Here is a 22,284-nt window from a genome sequence, read left to right as displayed (position 1 = left end):
CAGCAGCATACACCCATGGTCATCTGTGTCCCCCAATGAAGGCTCCAAGAAAGAGATTTTACGGTAAGAACCCAAAATCCCTCTTTTTGATCTATCATTTTTAACGGTATTGCGCTGAAATACCTGAGATTCCAATACATTACTGCCAGTTAGGTATGATCAGTCAACATCAAAGGACAGCTATGGGGCCTTAAGGTCCCGTCACACCTAGCGACGCTATAACGATCCCGACAGCGATACGACACGACAGGGATCGTTGCCGCATCGCTATGTGGTCGCTATTGAGATGTCAGACAGTCCAATCTACCCAACAACGGAGCAACGATCTAGCGTGTCATAGCGACCTTTGTAACGATGTCGGGAACGCTAATCCCCACCTTGTCTTGCTTCTGAGTCGCTAACGAGGTCGTTAGGCTAAGTGTCAAACGTGACGATACAAGCGACTCAGCGGGACATGAGCGACCAAAGAAATGTCCAGACATTTTGGGCACGATCAGCGATACCCGGCAGGGGGGCTGGTCGCTGGTCACTGTCACACACAGCGATTTTGCTGGTAAGATCGCTATAACGTCACAGTTCTAGTGACTCAGCAGAGATCTCGCTTAGTGTGACAGGGCCTTAACTTAGGCCCTAAACCAACACATTAAAAGGGATGTCCATTCTTAGGTTAAAAACACAGACTTGTAAATCCTCACACTAAAGATTCTCCAGCGCCATGAGTGGGCGATCATGTAGGCAGGTGGAGGAGCCGGGAAGTCACAGACAGGGATGAGAAGACCCAGAGTACAGTCCGGCCCATGTTCCCCAAACAGGGCTGTGGAGTCGGTAAGCCAAACCTCCGACTCCCTCATACATGCTTCACTACTGAGCATGTACACAAAGTGAAGAATAGATTAATCAATTTAATCAGTATTACAGCGCCATTGCAGCAGTGTGTTTACATAAAATCATGCTGACAGGTTCTCTTTAATATGTTAATTTATGGCAAGGTGTTAAAGAGGCAGTGCAGCTCTGCTCACTTCTGGGTCAGGTGGGGAAAGAAAAAGCATTATTCCTTTAAGGCTATGTGCACAAGTTGCGTATTCTGCTTTGGAATTTTCTGCGCAGATTTCACTAAATCTGCAGGTCAAATTACCTGCATATTTCCCGCGTATTTAGTGCTTTTTTGTGCGGTTTCACTACATGTTTTGTGCAGTTTTCCCCTGCTGTTTTCCACCTGCGGATTTCTAGAATGGAGCAGGTGTAAAACTGTACCAAAAGCGCACAAAAGAAGTGACATGCTGCTTTTTTCATTCTGCACCAAATCCGTGCAGAAAAAAAAGCAGCATGTGCACAGCGGACTTTGTTTCACACAGGCTACAATGGTGCTGTACATCACATGCAGTTCTGCTGCGTATAAGCAGGGCCAAATCTGCTGCGTATATGCAGCAGAAACGCACTGTGTGCACATAGCCTAAAGGACACTGGAATAGAATCGAATAGGAGCTTGCACTTCTAAATCTGATATCAGCATCCATCTTCCCAAAAGGATACTTACCCATTCTCACAACAGGACAACTCTTTTTGCACTCCTGACGACATTTCTTTGGCTTACATTTGTCATGGTTAACAATGGCTATTCGGGTCAGTTTGTCGGCCATCTTGGATGTATTACTGGCTGTTCCTGTTAGGCAATAATTTTAAAACCTAAAATAAAAAAATGCTAAATATTAATACATTGTTTTATGAATAATTTTATTCTATATCATTATCTCGTTGTAGCACAAGATTAACCCCTTAATGACATCAGCAGTTCACGCTCTATGAAGAGGGCTCAGGAGCTCAAACTACACAACACAGAACGAGTATCGGCATTTACAAAGCCGGCACCTGACAGACTGATAGGATCAGAACTCGCTACAGACATTATAGCATGGGATCACAGCTGATTCTTTTTGTGAGTAAAACATTTCATTGCTTGTTTTGAAAGAATCAGCTGCGATCCCATGCTGTCCTGTCTGTATACCCTTTTGCTCTCTCCCCTGTGGTATGATCAGACCATGTCCCTGTAAGGCAGGGGTCCCCAACCTGTAGCTTAGGAGCCACATGTGACAAGCGATCCCATGAATTATGGCTCGCGGCTGTCTGCCAGTTTGGTGCATTAGCTGCAGGTCTAGCAAATAGGTATGAGGAGAAAATCTAAAAGTGGTGAATTTTGTGCATAGCCCTGCACAGAAGAGCAGATCTGATGCACATATACTGGTCTTACGGGTTTAAAGATAAATTAAATATGGTACGCTGGAGACAGGATAATACTACCTGTCGGAGAAGGTGCCTGAAGCTGGATGTGACCGTGTGTTGGGAGTGCTGGATGGGAGAATACTGAATGGGAGTATTGTGGGGACCGCTGGATCTTGTTATAAAGCTTTGGTTATCACTATACCCGTAATGGGGGCTCTGGTTGCCACTACTGTGAGGGGGAGGGAGCTGGATGCTGCTCGTGACGCCCTGTCAGACCAGAATGTGGCTTGCGACGCTCTTACCGAACGGAATGTGGCTCTCTAGGTCAGAAAGGTTGGGGACCACTGCTGTAAGGTCAGACACAGCCATTACACAGTACCCAGCAGTGGCACATTTATAAGATTGTCTCAGCACAGGAACATTTTTTTTTTTTGTAAACACTTCCAATTGTGGACATTATTATTATTCCAAGATCTCTTGATTAAAATTAACTTTTGTTTGTGGCACGACCCCTTTAACTTACGGCTAGGTCCACAATGTGTTTTTAGAACTGATGAGTAAAAGGCCTAACAGCAGAACACACCCATAGAGTAAAATAGGATACATTGCAAGCTATTTAAAGAGAACCTGTCTCCAGAAAAAATGCTATTACCCTGCACATATGGGATTAATCTGCAGGATAGTAGATTTATTAACCTGCCCGGTGTCTGCACTTATACAAGTGAACTTTACTCCCCCCCACTCCACCCAGTGTTCTACTTTCAGTCACGGGGTCGGCGCCGGTAGTGTCATCGCTCTGAGTATAGAGAGCGGAGGCTGTTATTGCTCCTGACTGACACTCGCTCTGCGTTGGTTTGGGTTAGCTGTCACTCAGTGTGGGGTGCATGGTTACAGCTGACGCTCCGTATACTTAGAGTGGTGGTGACTAAACCAGCATTCGCACCGCTCCTGAGATCGGAACTCTGCAGGGAGGGGGGATTCATTTTCTCCCCACAGCGTTCGGCTAAGAGCGGTCACAGAGCAGGTTGGTAATGCTATTAACCTGCAGATTAACTCCTTATGTGTAGGTTAATAGTGGTTTTTCTGGTGACCGGTTTCCTCTAATGACATATAAGTTAGGCTTTGTTTATATTGTCTGTCACCTATACATGTTTTTAAGTGCTATCTCATGAAAAAGCAGTAAAAGAGCAGCATGTATCAGACATTGGCTGTATAAATGCAGCCAAGTACCTTTGACACAAATCCTGCAGCGTTTCAGAGAAAAACATGCGTTAAACCACAACTGCAGCAGGTATTTTTTTTCCGGAACTGGAGTGGGGCTTCAAACCTAAGGTCCCCGACTGAGTTCTAATATTTACCTGCCACAGTCATTGCCTTCTATAGGCTCCACTCCTTTTCTGCGGCGCCATCTTTAACTGCAACGTCTTACTGTCCGGAAGTAACGGTCACAAGCTCTCAGTGTAAGTCTATGCGGAGTCAGAACAAGGCTCTCGTTAACTTGCATTGAAAAGTGACCTCTGGCTCACTCCGGCAAACACCTGAGCGATTCTGCAGGCCCCAGACTGCTGAAGACTGACGGGAGCAGCGGTGATAGGTGAAGACAGCGGGTGCTAAGTATGAGAGTAGGGGCTGGACCTTTCCTGCGCTATAATAATAATAATAAAAAAAAACACTGGAGTGGGACTTTAATGGTGTGTGCACACGTTGCGGATTCTGCTGGGGATTTTTCCGCGCAGATTTGTCTAAATGTCAAAAAACCTGCGGTTTATCTGCAAATTTAGTGCGGTTTAGCCTCCGGTTTTCCACTGCAGTTTGACACCTATCATATAGCAGGTGCCAAACCGTTGCGGAATCCACACAAAGAGGTGACATGCAGCGGATTTAAAACAGCAGCAAATCTGGACGGAAAAATCCGCACCGTGGGCACTGCGGTTTTCATTTTGCATTGACTTAAAATGGTACTGCACAACGCAGCAGAAACTGCTGCGGATCTGCAGGGCCAAATCCGCTGCGGATCCGCAGCAGAATCCGCAACGTGTGCACACACCCTAAAAGCAGATGTGGACCAAGTGGCGCTGGAGATTAGCTGAACATGCGGGTCCCATGTAGATTGGCAGGTCTCTGCCTACCTGTGCAAATCAAAGCCTGGCAGCACAACTGCAGCTTTTTGGAGAAAATCTAGCTTGGTAAGCCAACAGATTTCTCCCTAAATATGTGAGAGACCTGACAATCAACTAGAATTGGGTAGGGGGAAGTGTCAGCATTTAAGAGAACCTTGCCATCTATCTCCACCCCTCTCTAACTCTACAAAGCCTGAGAGCATCTTACCTGGAGAAAAGCCATTTACTATGGGTAATGTATAAGTAAATAGCGTGTAAACCATGTGCAGTGTACTTACAGGAGGAGAGGATACAGGGAGAAAGTTGTTTTTCTGCTTGCTTCCAGGCATCAGATCTGTGCAGGTTACACAGCGAGTGCGGCTGTAGTCACTCCCTGGCACTATGACATCGTCCTCGGGACACATGCTGCAGACCAGCCTGCGAAACACTGTGCAGGGGGAGTGAGAACCGCGCACTCACTGTATAATGATTGTTACAGTCCCCTGCATCTCCCCAATGACTGGAAGCGAGCAGCAGCAGAGAGAATATCATTCCACTCCTTCTCTGCAGGTAACTAGCATTTCTCAGAGTGACAGGTTCCCTTTAAATTGGCCCAAGTATTTAACAATTGGCGCTCTAATGTTTAGGTAATCATGACAAAGATGATTGCACATGGGAAACGAATGACACTACGGGGTAATATATCAAGGGGTTCTTGCACAAGCGCATGAAAAACAATGCAGCTTTGGAGAAAATATATTACCATTTAGTAACAAAGCCTATCAGGAGCCACATTATGTGACCATACTGGCCACAGAGATAGCCGTGGAACTTACTAGTCTGCAAAAACCTGACAGAAGCCCAAGCAAAGCTCAGCAAGGTTACACAAAAGCCAGAAAGATAAGACTGAGGAACAGAACTGCTGCATAGGCCAGCATCTCACCCCAGGCGGCAGGTCCTACCATCCCAGCACAGCCAGATAACAGCACATTACCCCAGAGCAATTACTGAGCTACAGCCATGACATTGGGAGTTATAGAAGGAGGCAGTGGCCATGACACCAGCGGGCACTCGCTAGTATACAAGGGTTTTAGTCACTGTTGAAAGCACGTCTGGACTATTAAGTGTCTGAAGAGGCGACATAGGGACTAGCAATTCCAATGGCTTCCTGATTCTGATTGCGGGCATGAGAACAATTCAGATATTGGGTATTCCAAGAAACTAAAAGTACCATATCCCTAACTGATGGGACACATTATTGGGCAACACCTGCTCACTTTGGATTTCCCCTAATAGCCTGGTGGCTATGTTCACAACTTTTTGTAATGAAAATTTTAAGATGCATTTTAGGGTTTGTGCAGACGATCAGTAAACGCTGCGGGTTGGACGCTGTGTACTTGTGCAGCGTCCAACCCACAGAGTCCAGATGTTACATTAGAGTGGATGGGATTTCAAGAAATCACATGCCCACTATGTGTCCAGAGATGCCCACGGATCACCCGTGGAGACGGACATGTGGCACCTCTTTCCAGACAGCAATTTCACCAATAGAATGTATTGGACGCAGAGAATCCGCACCTGCGCTCAAAAGACGGCAGCGAACATGCGCTGCACCCAAAGCGCTGCCACTTCTGGATCGTGTGCACCCGGGACCTTACAGTGCCAGCAAAGTCTATGAGATTTCAGAAATCTCACGCTTTTTTTCCTGATTTGGAAAACTGTTGCGTTTTTGAAAACTGCAGCCTGTCTTCTTTCAGCCTATTCGCGTTTTCTCCCCCACCGGAAACAATGGGTAAGTGCAAAAACACAGTTTTTGATACGTTTTTGGTGCAAAGACCTAAAGAGGATTTATTTGGGCCACTAAACTTTTATCAAAACCTGCTTTTTGTAAGCAGCTTAAAATTTGCATTAAAAAAAAGTGTGAACACAGCCTTACACTTCCAACTTCTGTACTGGCAGTGGGTCTCCTGAGCTGAACCCAACAGCCTCATAAATGACTGAATGTGAGAATCCGGCTTAGCCAGAGCAGAGGACTGCGGCACAGATTGGCTCCAATGGATGATCATGTCACTATTCCTGGAATAGTCGAGTGTAGGTCCTCACTAAGACTGCGGCCAGTTAATAGAAAGTCATCTCGTTTTCACGTTTGAGTTGTGCAGATGGCACTTAAAAGTTAGAAGTAAGTTACCAAGTCTGCAGAAGAGCTGCCACATATGGCTTGTCCAATGCAATTACGACTACAATCCACACTGGAAAGGGTCATCACTAGTGAGCGGCAGGTTCTAAGCACTGTCTGTGCCCCTCACAGAACAAAGAATATGTCCACCATGAGTGGAAACACTGCTAATTTTCAGGACAGATTTTTTCTTAGGTAGAAAACACGCAGCAGATTACAACAGCGGCAAAGTTGCAGGATCTGCTCCCAGTTCCCTCTCAACAGTCAGGAAATGGCGTCCAGATGAAGAAAGCAAGCACCAGTGAATGACCGAATGGCCATTTCTTATGTGTCAAAATGAGACCATGAAAACATCAGAAGTGTGTGAGTGGAAAAAAAAGAAAACTCCAATAACCTGTGAGTGACAGCATATGTTAGAATAGTGCTTCCCTAACGCCAGTCCTCACGGCCCCCAACACGTCATGTTTTAGGATTTCCTTAGTTTAACTTTTGTGCAAAGGATGGAATTATTATTAAGGCTTCAGAAACTGCCACAGGTTCTCTCGCCTGTACAATACTGAGGAAATCCTGAAAACATGATGTGTTACACAGAACAACTGGTTTATTTCCCCCAGCTCACTGCCAAATATTCAGGGGAGGAAAGCTCATGTCTCCTGGGGAGTCAGAGGCTTTTCTGCCTAACAATGGAATAGGGGCAGAAGCATTGGAAGGGTTATACATAATGGATGCTCCTGACTACCAGAATGGGGATCTCAGTCCTAGCATTAGTCATAAAACCAGTGCGTGTATTTGTATATAAATATATATATATATATATATTTTGCATTTAGTTGGACCATCATTTATTTTTCAACAGTACAATGGCCTCAAACACACCTCCAGGCTGTGTAAGGGCTATTTGACCAAGAAGGAGAGTGATGGGGTGTTACGCCAGATGACCTGGCCTCCACAGTCACCAGACCTGAACCCAATCGAGATGGTTTGGGGTGAGCTGAACCACAGAGTGAAGGCAAAAGGGCCAACAAGTGCTAAGCATCTCTGGGAACTCCTTCAAGACTGTTGGAAGACCATTTCTGGTGACTACCTCTTGAAGCTCATCAAGAGAATGCCAAGAGTGTGCAAAGCAGTAATCAAAGCAAAAGGTGGCTACTTTGAAAAACCTAAAATATAAGATATATTTTCAGTTGTTTCACACTTTTTTGTTAATTATATAATTCCACATGTGTTAATTCATAGTTTTGATGCCTTCAGAGTGAATCTACAATTTTCATAGTCATGAAAATAAAGAAAACTCTTTGAATGAGAAGGTGTGTCCAAACTTTTGGTCTGTACTGTGTATGTATATATATATATACATATATGTGTATATGTGGGTAGGAGCCATACTGCGGATCCATCTGTGGCTCAGATTTGGACATATGCTCTGCTGCCTGTCCTGGGACTGTAGGGAGTGTGCACATGCTGCGGATTTTGTGCGGTAAAAAAAAAAAAAAGCAGCATGTGACTTATTTTGTGCGGTTTTGCTGCAGTTTTCCACCTGCTCCATTCTACAAATCCGCAGGTGGAAAACCGCACAAAAACGGCAGTAAAACCGCAAAAAAAGGAAGAAATCTGCAGGAAAAATGCAAGTCATTTGACCTGAGGATTTCTTAAAATCTGCGTGGAAAAATCCGCAGGAGGATCCGCACCGTGTGCACAAAGCCTTACAGTGCTGTAGACGTACAAATCATCTGGCAGCTGTATGGACAGTGGTTACATGTAGACTATAGGCAGCTAATCCATCTTACTACTGTGGAAGGAGATGCATCCACATCCAGCATGACACGGGCCACACACACACACATATATATATATATATATACACACACGGAAAAGTGAGACCCAGCAGGCCTCCATACAGCGGAGAGCGGATACTAGGCCGTGACGGCCACTCACCGGAGGAGGAGCCGGTCGGCAGGGAAGACTTACGCCCGCCTGTCCCCCCTTTTCTCAGCGGTAACACTTGCGCTTCTCCCCCGACCAGTAACGTGCAAAGCACACGAAGAGAAACCGGCCAAGATGGCCGCCGCTACCACCCCCTCCCACACCACTGGTGTGCAGACGTACGTAAGCGTTGCGTGTCACTGTGGAACGCTTCGTTGGGCCGCGAGTGGTGTTGGTGACGTCATCAGCTGGAGCCGAGCGCCTGGAGGCTGGCGGGTCTGGTTGAGTGTGTTTGCTGTAGAGCTGGTGTCCCTGGGATGGAGTGAGCACTGCGGCAGCTGGACGGAGCAGGCACGTACCCGCGTCCTCTCTGCATGTGCACAGTGTGGGGGGTTGGCAGGAGTAATGGCTCCGGTGCATGTATCTCCCTGTATGGTGTCTGTAGGGCTCCAGGCTCCCGCCCCTACTAGTACAGTAATACATGAGTTATCAGGATACTGAGTGATAACGGAATTTCTTGGTCTTTTTCAGGATATATCTCAGGTTTTATTCCCCGGTTTGTGCCTCAGCTTGGATTTAGGAGCCTCCCTACTGGGAAGAACAGCGAGGTTTGTGGCTATCATAGGTTTTCTGTAAAGTGGAGCAGTGGACCCCCCTGTAATAAGCAGACCCGGACCACCCACTGTAATAAGCAGAGCCAGAACCCTCCAGCTTCCAGAGTCAGACCACCCCCTGTAAATAAGCAGATCCGGAACCCTCCAGAGTCGGACCACCCCCTGTAAATAAGCAGAGCCGGAAGCCTCCAGAGTCGGACCCACCCCCCGTAATAAGCAGAGCTTGAACCCCCACAGCAGCCAGACCACCCCAACCTGTGTAATAAGCACAGTTGAACCTCTCCTTCAGTCTGTTTTGCCTGCTGTAATCACTGTGGGGGTCTCATACATGTTAGTGGTCGGTGGCCACAGGCTGTGCCAGGCAGATCCTTGGTGAGCAGCAGACTTCTGGCTTTTTTGACAGTTGTCTGGTAATTTTCTCATACATTCGCAGAGACATCAGAACTCAGGTTCTCGCATACAAAACTCCAAATGCGTAGCAGGTGTGCAACATGGAAGGGGGTTTCTTACCTTCATTCATTCGTCAGGTGCACTCCTGCTTGATTGACATTTCAGACACAAGGATCATCATTGTGCTGCTGGCCCAAACTGTGCACTCTCTGATGCTACTTTAAAGGGAACCTGTCAGCTGATGCATGCATGCTGCTTGAGCCACGGTGCTACATGGATCAGGCATTGGCTGTGTGATCTCAGTCATGTATGTATGACTCAAACGCTGCAAAATTGCAGACAAAAACATACATTAAAAGCTTATTGGGGGCGAAACTGCATGGGAGACTAATCGAACTGGTGAGTACCTGGTGGTTTCTCCCTGTGTTCCTCTATAGGGAGAGCTCTGTCAGTCATTAGCAGCAGTCATGGAGACGCTGGCAGGTCCCTGCCTTTTCAACTAGTCATTTGTGTGACTCAGTCCCCAGCAGCTTTCACAGTATGCTTTTCTCAGAAATACTGCATCATTTCAGAGCTAAACATACATGGCTCAAATCATAGTCAGTTTGCTGTTTCTGTATTTTTGATGTCATAATAAAGCAAGTTGGATGGTGAAGCCACCGTCTTTTACTTGGATCCTCCTTATGTGCTGCCCAGTTCCTTTATGAAGCAGCGTTTCCTGTGGAGTGTCAGAGTAGCACAGGGAAACTGAATCTGGCCAGATCCAACCAGACTCAGACCAGCGCTCGGGAAGAGCTTGTAAGTGTTGTGCTCCTTACCTAGGAGACCACCATTCGTAGACTGCAGAGGTGGCCAGTAATCTAGGCAACAAGGAGGAAGAATGTCATTTAAAAGTCCCTCCAGTCTTGAGACTAGAACATTTTAACAAGGTAACTTGCGAAGCTGCTCATTGTCAGGTGTTGCAACTGGTTTACTACTTCGCCCAAGTGAAGCTGACATCAGTAGAGGTGTAACCTCTTCATTCTCTCAGGTAATGCATGTCTCAGCATCTAAACTTTCATCATGAGTCAAATACTGTACATTTCAGAAAATTCTCTGCACAAAGGTACCTATACAATTTGGTTTACAATAGATGCTACCATGGCAACCACAGAGCAAGCAGTAATGTAACAATACTTGTATTGCTGCAGCTGCCAGGAGGAGGAGGGAAAAACCAAACATGTTAACTAGATTGTGGCATAATGTTTGTATTAACAGTCTGCGATCAGTTATCACAGTGCAGATTTGTGACTTCTCTCCAGATAATTGGAAATGACAACACCCAACAAGACTCCCCCAGGTGCCGATCCTAACCAGCTGAAAAGAACTGGAACTGTACGAGAAATTGGTTCTCAAGCTGTTTGGTCTTTGTCGTCTTGCAAGCCAGGTATAATGTTAACAATTTTGTAATGTTTGCCAAGAAAACGATACATAAAATAACTAACAAATCTGAGTTAGGCCAGTTGGACCCACAGGCATCACAAAACCTGGGAGCCCAACGTTCCCTGTGTGAATGGAGCAGAAGTACGCCACAGTTCGATCATTATGGCAGTGGTGCTCGTGTACAAAGTGCACGTGTGCGTTACCTCTCCATTCACACAAGCGACTTTGGGGACCACATTCTCATGATCTTTGGGTGTCCACCATTCAGTTCCCCCATTATAATGTGGTTTATGGGACAATCTTTTTGAACTCGGTAATGTGTCATTGGGGATATAGAGATGAAGGTCTTTTGTAGAGATTTTGCTCATACTGAGACCATTGTGAGAAAAGTGCTATAAAAATGTTTGATAGTAACATAATTGATTCTATGTGTAATTTGTGCACAGCCATTCAGCTCATATGTTGATTTTCCTATGCTCCTTACTTCTACCTGAGAGGGATCACAACTAGAGATGAGCGAATTTGTTCGGCTCCCTCTTCATTCGGCAAGCTGTAGTGCTTACCGAATAAGCTGCCGCGGGAACCTGGCTACCTGAAGCGCTCCTGCTGATCAGTTCGGCGCCGCGGCTCCATGTGTCGCAGCTGTTTCACTGTCACAACATGAACATAGAGCACACAGTGTCTTGTGAAAGTATTCATCCCCTTGGCATTTTTTGTGTTTTTGATACCTCACAACTTGGAATTTCACTTTTTTTTTTTTTTTTTTTTTTTTTTTTTAAGGGTTTGCTTCAGTTCTTGTGAAGAACATGCCTACAACGGTGAACATTTGGTTTTCTTCTTATTGTGAAGCAAATAAAATAAGACAAAATAACTGAAAACTTCATTGTGCAGAACTATTCACCCCCCTAAAGTCAGTATTTTACAGAACCTCCTTTTGCGGCAATTACAGCTGCAAGTCTCTTTGGATAAGTCTAAGAGCTTTCCACATCTTGACACTGGGATTTTTGCCCATTACTCAAGGCAAAACTTCTCCAAATCCTTCACGTTAGATGGTTTCCTCTGGTGAGCAGCAATATTCAAGTCTGACAACACAGATTCTCAATTGAATTAAGGTCTGGGCTTTGACTAGGCCACGCCAAATTATTTCCCCTAAAACCATTTGAATGATACTTTAGCATTATGCTTTGTGCTATTGTCTTGTTGGAAGCTGAACCTCCGTTATGCTCTAAAATTACTGATAGACTGAAACAGGTTTTTCCTCAAGAATATACCTATTTTTTTGCACTATTCATCTTCCCCTAAACTCATGCCCACAGCATGATACTGTCACCAGCATGTTTCACTGTGGGAATGGTGTTCTTGGGGTGATGAGCTGTTCTGGTTTGGAGTCAGACATATTTACCTTGGTGGCCGAAAAGCTCAATTTTAGTCTGCTCTAATCACAGCACCTTCTTCCATACATTTGTGGAGTCTCCCACTTGTCTTTTGGCAAACTCAAAGCAAGCTGTAATTTTTTTTTTTTTTTTGAGTAAGTAAAGGCTTTTTTTTCTTCACACTCTCATAAAGGCCACCTCTATGGAGTGAATGGCTTATTTTGGTCGTATGGATAGATATTCTGGTCTCTACTTGGGAATTCTGCAGCTTCTTCCAGGTTACCTTTGATCTCTGTTCTGCCTCTCTGATTAGTGCTCTCCTTGCCCGGGCTGAGAGTTTTGGTGGGCAGCCCTCTATTGGTAGTTTTTTTTGTGGTACCTTGTTCTTTCCACTTGCTGATATTTGATGATAATGGATTTGATGGTGCCTTCAGAGGATCAACAGAGATTAGGATATTTTTTTATAACCCAACCCTGACTTGTACGTCTCGCCAACTTTGTCTCTAACTTGCTTGGAGATCTCCTTGGTCTTGATGGTGTTTGGTTAGTGATGCATCTTGCCCCGCAACTACAGTTGCAATTTTGAACAACTAATCACAGCTTTTTCAAGCAATGAAATTGTCTGAAATGCTGATGTCCAGCGTATGATCGGTGCTGTAACGGCACTAATCATAGGCAGGAGCCTAGCAACGACAGCGTCACCAGGGTCAGCTCTGATTAGTGCAATATGATGAGGATGCCGATCGCACCAGTCAGAGTACACAGATACGATCTGTCCTACTATGACCGCCCTGCACATCTTCATTCTAGCTGCACAGCGGTCATAGTGCTGATCTGTTGTGCTGTGCTGGGCCTTATGGTGCCACAGACTTTTTGAAGCCTGTTCCATCACTACTGCTGGTGTTCCTGTGATTTGTCATAGTCTACCCCAATCCCCTTCGCCCCCTCCTGCCGTCGATTGCTGATCAGTATTTAATTGGTCGACTTTTGACTTTTTATTTTTTTTTGCACATCCTGCAGTGTCGAACGCTGATCTGTGACACAAATCACTGATCGGCAATCGTGTTCTCTGTTTTCCAGGACTTTTTTCTTCTTTTTTTTTTTTCTCCCCCGTGCCCCCACCTTACCTGCTTTGGACCAAGTCCGTGCGTGTGTCCTACAGCCGCCGAACAGCTGATCACACACATCACTGATTGGCACGTTTGCTTCTGGCAAGGACTTATTTTTTTTTCTCCTGTTTGTGTACGACATCCGTGTGTTCATCCTACAGCCATTGAATGCTGATCGGTGGCTAACATTACTGATCAGAAAGAAAAAAAAAAAATTAGATTAGTTGATAGAACTAGATTAGGGATAGTAAAATATTCTGTAATAATCGGTGACTACTGCAGTATTTTTTACTGAATGTAGTAAGTGTTAGTTGCGGGCACTAAGTAAATTTTTTTTCATTGATATTCATTTAGTAAGTCTGTTTTTATGTTAACAAATTTTTTAGTACTGTCTGCAAAAATCAGGGATGCCTCCCTAAGATGCTAATTGGGCAGCTGCTCACATTAGGTGAGAGCAGAGCCCAGTGTAGCGACAATATTATGGTGGTCAAGTACAAGGACTAGAGGCATGTCTTTATCTAGACCAGGATTCATGGTGACGGCAGCACCTCCACCACTGTACGAGGTACCCAAGTCACTAAACCAGACTGTGTACTTGTGTACAACAAGAACATCATGGGAGTTGATCTGTCTGATCAAATCCTCCAGTCATACAGCGCCATGAAAAAAAGCCATGATGTGCTAGAAGAAGCTGTCCCTGCACATCATACAGATGGCAATGTGCGACGCTTTCGTGCTATCGCGATGTGCAGGACAGACCGGTATGTACCTTTAGTTCCAGGAGGTAGTGATGAAGGCCCTCATGTTTTGAAGTCAGAATGAAGTGGGCCCCAGTACTTCCAGAACTGAAGGTGCTTGTATTGTACCAGGCCAACACTTCCCCGGTGAGGTCCCTCAAACCACAAATAAAGGAAGGTTGCAAAACAGGTGCCGAGTGGGTTACAGAAGGCGGAAAGGCAAGGACACCACTTATCAATGCCACACTTGCCCCGACAAACCTGGACTGTGTATAACAGAATGCTTCAAACTGTACCATATATGCTTGAACTACTAAATTCATTTTTGACTTGCACAACTCACGTATGCCAACCTGCTGCACTCTACACTACTCGCATATGACACTACACTATAAAATTCACAAACCAGGAAACACTAGATCAGTTCCAATATAGAGTCACGTGTGGGGGATTTTCACTGTTTAGACACATCCAGGCTTCTCCAAACGCGACCTGATCCCCGTGGACCATTCCATCAAAGTCTGTGATCCAAAATATCTCTCCTTTCCCTTCCGAGCCCTGCCATGAGCTCAAACAGTAGATTTCCCCCACGTATGGGGTATCTGCGTACTCGGGAGAAATTGCACAACAATTTTACCCTTTTGAAAATAAAAAAAATTGAGGCCTAAAGAACATTTTTGTGGAAAGTGTTTTTTTTGTTTTACTTCTAATTTATTTTCGCGGCTCAATGTTATCAATTTCTGAGAAGCACTTGGGGGTTCAAGGTGCTCACCATACATCTGGATATGTTCCTTGATGAGTCTAGTTTCCGAAGTGAGGTCACTTGTGGAGGTGGGTTTCCACCAGAGCTGTGGAGTCGGTAAGCCAAACCTCCTACAGATTAATCTCAACTAAAAGCCTAGATCAGGAACAGAACAGACATTTATATGACATTTCATAACTTTCTCAATTTCTTAGGAAAACATTTACAGCACATAATTTAACTACTGTACCCATTTTGCTAGGTATTTTAGGAGTTGGTCCATTTTATTCCGACTCCACCAAAATGGACATCGATTCCACAGCCCTGGTTTCCGCTTTTTAGGCACATCAGGGGCTCTCGTGACATGACATCCATTTTTGATTCCAGCCAATTTTGCGTTCCAAAAGTCAAACGGTACTCCTTTCCTTCCGAGTTCTGCTGTGTGCCCAAACAGTAGATTTCCCCCACATATGAGGTAACTGCATACTTGGGAGCAATCGCGCAACAAATCTTGGGGTCCGTTTTCTCCTGTTACCCTTGTGAAACTAAAAAGTTGGTCTAAAGTAAAATTTTTGTTGGAAAAAAAAGTTAAAGGTTTATTTTTTTCCTTCCACTTTGCTTCAGTTCCTGTGAAACACTGATGGATTCATAAAACTTGTTGAATGTGGTTTAGAGCACCTTGAAGGGTGCAGCTTTTAGAATGGTGTCACTCTTTTGGGTATTTTGTCATATAGTCCCATATTCACTTCAAATGTAATGTGGTGCCTTAAAAAAAAATTGTAATTTTAGTTGATGTAAAGTGGACATATAGGAAACTATTTTGTGTGACATAACTCTCTGGTCTAAGGGCACAAGAATTAAAAGTTTGAAAATTGTGAAATTTTCAGTTTTTTTTTTTTTCTTCATAAAAGCAAGTCACATAGAACAAGTTTTACCACTATCATAAAGTACAATGTTTTTCTCCTACGCCTCATTGGGGGACACGGGACCATGGGTGTTATGCTGCTTGCCACTAGGAAGACACTAAGTGAACACAGAAGTTAACTCCTCCTCTGCAGTATACACCCTGTCGCTGGCTAAGATTTCCCCAGTTCTTGCTTAGTGTCACTAGGAGGCACTTGGGTCTGGCTTCAGACCTCCAACGTTTTTTATTTTCGATTTAATTTTTTTTCTGTAAATTATTTTTTAATTAACGGAGTGAAAGGGGCGACGGATTCCTTTCAAGGGTCCGCTCTCCCCCGAACAAACAACAGGCGAGAACGTGGAGTATACCTCCCCGTACCCTCTCCTTTGACAACTGGGGCATACCTGATTCTTCTGGGCGACGGTTCCTTTACGGTCCCGATCTTCCCGCACGGAGAAGACTTTAGGAGGGCTTCGGATGTCCTGAATCAGCCCCATGGCCTCTCTCCATCCCTCTGCCTATAGGGAGGATCGATTGAGGTATACCCCTTTAAGAACGCCTCCAACTCTGCTGCATCGCCCGGGAGGATGAGATTTGCGGGCTGGGTCCTGGATAGCAGTGGCCTGCGTGAGCACTGGATTGGAGGTATGGGGTCGGGTCCTGGTCCCTGGGAGAAGCGCTGACCTATTGTCAGCGGTGGTACACCAGCCCCCCCGTCGAGGCGCTTCCGTTTTCTCCTCCCGGCGCACACCGCGGGTAGGCCTAGAAATTTAGTCCCCGGCTTTTCGGTTGACTAGGCCGCAATTTACATATCGCCGCCGCCCACGTCCTTGGCGCTTCTCGTTCTGTACGAGAAGCGCCCTGCTAGTCTCGGGGGACATGTCTTTTTCACCTCAGCCTGCTCTGTGACGGCTGCGGGGGCACGCGCACTGACTGACAGCACCTCCTGACGCTGCAAGGCCGTCGCTATTCCTCCTGGGGACACAGCATCAGGACCGTGGATAAACTGCATTTGCCTTCAGAAGAAAGCTTAACCCCTTCTCTGCACATTCACATCATCTGCAGCCCAGGCTTTGCCTGTAACCCTTTGGGGGCACTGTCTCTGTCTAAGGAGGCCAAAAGGGCTACTAAGAAGCACACTGCGTTCTTTACCGCTTGTACCACTTGCAAGATTGCCTTGCTGAGTAACATAGTTTTGAAGGCTGGAGGAAGACCTTATGTCCATCTAGTTCAGCCTATTTTTAGTGCAGCCGTTCTGCATTGTTGATCCTGGGGAAGGCAAAAAAACCCACAGAGTAGAAGCCAATTTTCTCCATAGGGAAAAAAATTCCTTCCCCTAAGCTGGGTCAACCATCTACCTATACATTAATATTATGTTATTCGTAACTTTCTATACTGTTACTCACAAGAAAAGCATCCATTCCTTTCTTAAATTCATTCAGTGAGTTGGCCATCACCACTTCCTCAGGAAGAGAATTCCAGAGCCTCACTGCTCTTACCGTGAAGAACCCTCTTCTATGCTGGTGCAGAAATTGTCTTTCCTCCAAACGAAGAGATGCCCCCTTGTTCTTGTCACAGTCCTTGGTACAAACAGTTCATTGGAGAGATCTCTGTATTGCCCTCTGATATACTTGTACATATATATTAGGTCTCCCCTAAGTCTTCTCTTTTCTAGAGTGAATAGACCTAATTTTGTTAACCTTTCTGGGTATTGTAGTGAACCAACTCCATTTATCATTTTAGTAGCCGGCCTTTGAACCCTTTCAAGTTCAGTAATGTCTTTCTGCCCGCCTTTGAACCCTTTCAAGTTCAGTAATGTCTTTCTTGAGCACCGGCGTCCAAAATTGCACACAATACTCGAAGTGTGGCAATATAGAATTGATCTTCAGCTCACCTGATCCAGCCTGCCCAGTCCTCCTTTCCATGATCTCAGTGCACGGAATAAATCCATCCCCATCTGGGAGAAAATTCTTAGTGAAAAAAACTTTTGTAGTTCCAGCACACGATATAGAAAAATGAAAAAAAAAAAAGCCTTTATTTAGTCCATCATTAAAAATTACAATACCATGTAATAAAAGCATGTGTAGGCTTACGCGTTTCGGATCATATTTGACCCTTAATCATAGCATAAAATACTGGATAAATGTTGCACTTATCAAGGAAAAGCAACCAAAAAGGCTGCCTTGGGTAACACCCACCAGAATCAGCTGTAATACCAGCATCACTAATTCAAGGTTAGTAATAGTACCCCACTGGATTAACCCTATGATACATCCATCTTATACAAACATATTACAATGTGAATTCTCACTTAGTGATAATCTAATAGTTTAGTCACTTTTTAACCAAATTTTTATATATATAAATTCATCAGGATGGGATAGGATTACAGGCGCACACCACCGCACAAAAAAAAAAAAAAAAAATTAATAAAAAATTTATTTTTAAAAAAAAATTTTTTTTTAAAAAGCTATATTGCCTGATATTGTTACTGTCTGAACTTTTTTCGTGCTCCCTGGTTTATTAACGCTGAAGGAATTTTTATCCTTCACTATTAACAGCGTTACAGCTGCCCACAGGAGTTATAAGTGTTTGTTACACTCTCCTAATTCCCCTTTCATTTGGATTACAAATTTTCTGAGAAAATGGAAGTCACTTTCAAGGATACTTTATTCCTGAGTTTAACCGATAAATCCAAACTGGAAAAAGTGGCAACTATAGTCTCCAAAAATAAGGGAAATCCTAATATGGAAGGTCAGGCTGATTTAAGACATAACATGCAACAATTGGAGAAACTCCTGTCTACACACCTGAGAACCTGGTGGGATCATATGCTTGAAAAGTATGTAGAAAATTTGATGATTCCCAGAGGACTAAGAATAAAAAAAGGTCTACTGTTCAATTTGATGAAGTTTTCCAAAAAGAATGGAATGACATTTTGACGGGATGTTCCCTTAAGCTTATGGAGCTTCTTATAGATTATGAACAAAAAAAATTGAAAGAACTTGATGTAAAAATCAAAGAAATTGAAAATTCTTTGACAGAATCTTTTGATAATGCCACATATAAGAAACTGAGATCTGACATTATGGACAGATTGGATAAATTAGAGGATACCATTGTTGAAAACAAACAGAAAAAATATGAAAGAGATTAAGTTAAAGATTTTGAGACCGGACATGTGTATGACTGGCGACCCCCGCAAAGACCTTATAGAAATTCTAGGTCTTTAAAGAAACCAAAATCAATTCTAAAAGGTCAAAGTGTTAATAGGATTTTAGGAGGTGGAGGAACATCACAAGTAAAGGCCCCGTCTCACTAAGCAATCTCGGTAGCGAGATCGCTGCTGAGTCACAACTTTTGTGACGTAACAGCGATCTCACCAGCGAGATCGCTGTGTGTGACAGCGATCAGCGAGCGGCCCCCCTGCCGGTATCGCTGATCGCTGCAAGAAATCTCTGGACATTTCTTTGGTCGCTGGTCTCCCGCTGGCCAGCACGCATCGCTGTGTGTGACAGCGGGAGACCAGCGATCAGGTGTAAAAAATAATAAAAAAAAAATAAAAAATATAGTTATTCTCACCTTCCGACGTCGCGTTCAGCCATCCCGCCTCTCTCCACGCTCCGGTCCCAGTGATCCTTTGCACGAATGACCGCGAGACTTTGTTATCCCGCGAGACTGTGACATCTCGCGGTCATTCGTGCAAAGGATCACTGGGACCGGAGCGTGGAGAGAGGCAGGATGGCTGAACGCGACGTCGGAAGGTGAGAATAACTATATTTTTTATTTTGATTCTATTTTTTACAGCGATAGCAAGCGATGCCGGGCGCTCGGCATCGCTGTGCTGATCGCTGGTGAAGCTGCCTGTGTGACAGCTTACCAGCGATCACATAGCGACTTACCACCGATCGTGACACCTTGATATCGGTGTCGGGATCGCTGGTAAGTCGCTTAGTGTGACGGGGCCTTTACTTTCAGCTCCTCTGAACTTGAAACGACTGATGGAGAAATGGAAGAAGATGAAAATGATTGTTGTAGTTCGGGGAAGGATCTTGTGGGGCAAAAAACGGAGTAATCCCAAACATAGATCCAAATCAAAATCCTATAGATGAGCGGGGCGTAAGCACAGAGCTAAAACGCATAAAATACAATTACAGAACGAGGTATCGCAAATAAGTTTACGGTCCTAAATCAATCTGCATGTATTCTTACTAAAGGGCCTGTCACACTAAGCGATATCGCTAGCAATATCACTATAACTTGTGACGTTATAGCAATATTGCTAGCGATATCGCTGTGTGTGATACTTACCTACAACCCGCTCCCCCGCTGGTTATCGCTGATCGCGCGAGAACAGGCTGGACTGTTTCTCGTCGTCTGCTTCCTGCGGCGCTTCCTGCTGTGACGACGAGCGACGCGTGGAGCCGGGCGGGAGGACGCAGGATCGCCTAGTGTGACAGGTAAGTAGCGACCCCCGTCCCCAGCGATGTCGCTAGTGAGATCTGCCTGTGTGGCAGCTCACTAGCGACCACCTAGCGATGCACCAGCGATCCTGACCGCGTCATATCGCTAGTCGGGATCGCTGGTACATTGCTAAGTGTGACAGTACCCTAATAATGACCTGAAAGTATTGCGCAAAGGGCTTAACTTTGTGCCTAAGAACAATGGAGTTTTTTTTTCTACAATTTTGGATGTCAATAAATTTGTGAGGAGATTAACCATTAAGAAACATTTTATCGACCAGGATCAATCAGCTGCTGAAATTAATACCTCTTTCTTACCAGTTAATGAATATGCAGGACTTACGTTTAGAGAACAATTTGCCTTGACAGAACTTAATTCCTTATCTGATTCTTCACAAAGGGACAATGTTGTCGGTGATAACAGTGTGGTTTCTAGAGTGCTAAATGTGGATTTCTATCCCTTACAATCAAGAGCCCCCATTATGGATGAGTTTCAGCTCTCTGTGGAACGAGAATTAAAATCTGTGTTTTCCAATAATAACAAGGGGGATAATTTATCCAAGGGAGAAAGAAAAGCTTTAAAAAACATACGAAATAATCCAAACATTGTAATGAAGAATGCAGATAAGGGGGGATCAGTGGTAATATTGGATAAGACCCTATATGAGAGGTTAATAACATTTTAAATGATAGCCATGCTTATAAGAAAATAGATGGGGATCCAACTCAAACTATAAAAGTAAAATTGGAAAAAATTTTACAAGAAGGATTTGATCTAGGCATTCTCAATCTAAAACAAAAAGAATTCCTATTACCAATAAATCCCAAAATTCCCATTTTTCATGCCCTACCTAAAAATCATAAAGGGCTTTTTCCTCCCCCTTTCAGACCTATAGTGTCAGGTGTAGATTCATTATTGGAAAGACTTGGTTCTTGGTTAGATGAGAGATTGCAACCATTGGTAGTTATGTCACCAAGTTATTTGAAAGACAGCAAACATGTGCTATCAGTAATGTCAAATCAGAATTGGGATGAGAATTTCATGTGGATAACCTGTGATGTAAAAACACTGTATTCCTGTATTCCACATGGCCTAGCTATGCAAGCATTGACAGATCAACTGAATATATACTCCAATTATTCTGATGTAATGAAAGAATTTATTTTAGATGTTACTTTATTTCTGCTTCAAAATAACTACTTTAAATTCTCCCGCCAGTTCTATGTGCAGTGTCAGGGATGTTCCATGGGAGCTAAATTCTCCCCATCCCTGGCTAATTTGTACATGAACTGGTGGGAGTCGAAATTTATTTATTCTGAATTTAATCCTTATTCAGATTATATAGAACAATATTTACGATTCATAGATGATATTTTGATAGTGTGGAAAGGATCAAATGATTTAAGGCCCTTTTACATTTAGCGATGCACCAGCGATCCGACCCGGTCAGGATCGCTGGTGCATCGCTAAATGATCGCTAGTGAGCTGTCACACAGGCAGATCTCACAGCGATGCAGCAGCGACACAGCGCACGATACTCACCTTTCACACAGAGCGATCCTGACGTCCTCCCGCCCGCGTCCAGCGTCGCTCGTCTCACACAGCAGGAAGCCCAGCAGGAAGCGCCCGACGAGAAATGGAGCCGGACATTCTCGCGCGATCAGCGATGGACAGCGGGGGAGCCGGTCGCTGGTAAGTATCACACATAGCGATATCACTAGCAATATCGCTATAACGTCACAAAATCAGTGACGTTTTAGCGATATTGCTAGCGATATCGCTTAGTGTAAAACCCCCTTTAGTGTCTAGTTTTAAAGATTACATTAATGATGATTTAAATTTGTCCTTCATAGTAGATACTAATAGGGATATGATTTCCTTTCTCGACATACAACTGAGTGGTGATAGTTCAAACAAAAAAGTAGATTGTCAGCTTTTCCGTAAAAAAATTCCAGGAAATTCAATTTTGCATGCTTCTAGTCAACACCCACACCATGTGATCAGGAATATCCCCACAGGGGAATTCATCAGAGCTCGTAGGTGCTGCACCAATGATAGAAAATATAAGGAAGAATGTGATATTAAAAAAAGGCTTCAACATAGGGGTTATA

General features: G+C 44.3%; 2 protein-coding genes across 7 annotated transcripts in view; one reads left to right on the top strand and one right to left on the bottom strand.

The window, feature by feature from the left end:
• Nucleotides 1-8,745, bottom strand: part of ABCE1 (ATP binding cassette subfamily E member 1) — a 100,501-nt gene extending 91,756 nt beyond the window's left edge. The window contains exons 1-2 of one of the 2 annotated variants that reach the window (XM_073549792.1): nt 8,602-8,745; nt 1,538-1,686 (exon numbers count right to left, since the gene is read on the bottom strand). In XM_073549792.1, coding sequence (XP_073405893.1) covers nt 1,538-1,640 — 103 coding nt within the window. In that variant the 5' untranslated portion in view covers nt 1,641-1,686; nt 8,602-8,745. Of the gene's footprint in view, nt 1-1,537; nt 1,687-8,430; nt 8,567-8,601 lie in introns of those variants that run through there. The other variant, XM_073549791.1, reaches the window with a different exon arrangement.
• ANAPC10 (anaphase promoting complex subunit 10) overlaps nt 8,461-22,284 on the top strand; it is a 126,698-nt gene continuing 112,874 nt past the window's right edge. For 2 of the 5 annotated variants that reach the window (XM_073549793.1, XM_073549797.1), the window contains exons 1-3: nt 8,632-8,769; nt 8,950-9,026; nt 10,724-10,848. In XM_073549793.1, coding sequence (XP_073405894.1) covers nt 10,734-10,848 — 115 coding nt within the window. In that variant the 5' untranslated portion in view covers nt 8,632-8,769; nt 8,950-9,026; nt 10,724-10,733. Of the gene's footprint in view, nt 8,598-8,631; nt 8,770-8,949; nt 9,027-9,090; nt 9,822-9,874; nt 10,453-10,723; nt 10,849-22,284 lie in introns of those variants that run through there. The other 3 variants (XM_073549794.1, XM_073549795.1, XM_073549796.1) reach the window with 3 other exon arrangements.

This window comes from Dendrobates tinctorius, unplaced genomic scaffold (genome assembly GCF_039654945.1).
Source record: "Dendrobates tinctorius isolate UK_male_01 unplaced genomic scaffold, ASM3965494v1 ptg000161l, whole genome shotgun sequence".
NCBI lineage: Eukaryota > Metazoa > Chordata > Amphibia > Anura > Dendrobatidae > Dendrobates > Dendrobates tinctorius.
This window is presented reverse-complemented; position numbering and strand designations above follow the sequence as displayed.